The 1,680-nt window shown below is 56.8% G+C and overlaps 1 protein-coding gene across 1 annotated transcript; it reads left to right on the top strand.

The window, feature by feature from the left end:
* Positions 1-323: 323 nt before the first annotated feature.
* Positions 324-1,325, top strand: POSPLADRAFT_1063738 (hypothetical protein; the record flags this gene model as incomplete). The annotated part of the gene is made up of 1 exon (XM_024481714.1): positions 324-1,325. The coding sequence occupies one exon, from the start codon at positions 324-326 to the stop codon at positions 1,323-1,325; it is 1,002 nt and encodes a 333-aa protein (XP_024332490.1).
* Positions 1,326-1,680: the final 355 nt, after the last annotated feature.

A 1,680-nucleotide genomic window follows, 5' to 3' on the forward strand; every position in this document is an offset into this window, starting at 1 on the left:
CGTTTTCCACGAATGGCTTCTATCTCCCTACTCAGAAATGGAGATCCATGGTCCGAACTACACGAGGCCACCTCCTGACCTTATCGAGGGCGAAGATAACTACGAAGTCGAAGCCATCATCGGACATCGAGAGAACAAGAGGATGCGACGCCGCGAATATCGCGTCAGGTGGAAGGGTTACTCAACAGCCGATGACTCATGGGAGCCCGAAGCAAACCTGACTGGGACGGCTGACGAAGTGTTGGCAGAGTATAAGAACAGGAAGGACTTGAGCTGAATCGATAGCAGCTCTACCCAGTCGCTACATCCCCACTCGCACCAACATGTCTTCCACCCTCTCATTCCTCGACCAGTTCAACGCCCCCTCGACCGAAGGCGGGAAAAGGCTCTCAATCTACACCCCTAAGCACACCCACGTCGGCGACAGCACCTTGCTGACGCTCCTTCTCAGTAATCCCACCGACGTTTTCAACAAGCTCAAAGCCCACAACCCCGAGGCAACCAATGCCACCGACCGCGCTGCACTAGAGGCGTATCTCTCCGCTCGCCGCGAATACGATGAGGCTGTCAAGGCAGCCGACGAGGCCATTGACCACCACAAGCGGCTCCTACGCCAACAGGACGACCGCGTCCTCACCGAGCTCATCCGGCTCGACAATCTGAAAGTTGCCCATCGCTTTCAACCGCTCTTACCACGCAGCATCCGGGCACGGCACAACAAATTCATCCCGCGCGCCATCCCCAACGCATACTTACCCCTACCCGCACCCCTACCGACGTCTGCCTTCAGGCGCCCCCCGATCCCATCCCCTTTCCTCCAAGCAATGCCGCGGAGCACTACCATCCCGGCAGACTGGCAACCCAACCCTGGTTGGACCCCGAAGGGAAGCTGCAGGCGATGCGGATCGTCTCGACACTGGGTACGGGACTGTCCGGACGTACGATGCGCAGGATGCAGAAAAGAAGCCCCTGGACACCTGGAGCGAGAGTGCGGAACCAGGCCGATGAAGCGACACGTATCCGCACCACCTGAAGAACCTGCGCGACGTGTGGGGGTGGTCATCAACAACGTGTTCCTCGAAGGAATCATCAACGAGGCGAAGGAGAGGAAGGAGAAAGAAAGGCAGACGAAAGCGATACCCATCCCTCCACCACGTAGCGCTAACCCCGAACCCCCAACCAGTCCCGTCGCGGGACCTTCGCGCCCCCGCCCCGATACACCCATCGTCTTTTGCAAAGTCGATCCCGACTGGACACCGGACACCACTCAATGGACGTGGGACAGCTCCTGGCCGAATCAGAAGCACCTCTCTGGCGAGGAATGAATGAACGTAGGGAGGAACGCGCGCAAGGAGTGGTTCGACGAAGAGGAGGACGACGGCGTAGATTGGGAGTTGTATGGAGATGGTGAGCAGTAAGTAGTCGAATGGGACTTCGACTCTGGTAGGGGGGTAATGAAACATTTGTCTTTCCGTTCTATTCCTTGTACTACTAGCGCCCATACTGGCGCCTGTCTTAGCGCTCACCCGCAGGTTGAACATTATGTAGCTTACATAATGGGGTCCGTGCGCACTTCGTGCCTGGTATCGTACCACTACGTTTCTTTCTTCACTAACACGACCACATAGACACGATGGTCCGTGCGTAGTCGGTACTTGTATAAGTAGTTGTACCATTAGT

The sequence above is a fragment of the Postia placenta genome (genome assembly GCF_002117355.1).
Source record: "Postia placenta MAD-698-R-SB12 unplaced genomic scaffold POSPLAscaffold_524, whole genome shotgun sequence".
Taxonomy (NCBI): Eukaryota; Fungi; Basidiomycota; class Agaricomycetes; order Polyporales; family Adustoporiaceae; genus Rhodonia; species Rhodonia placenta.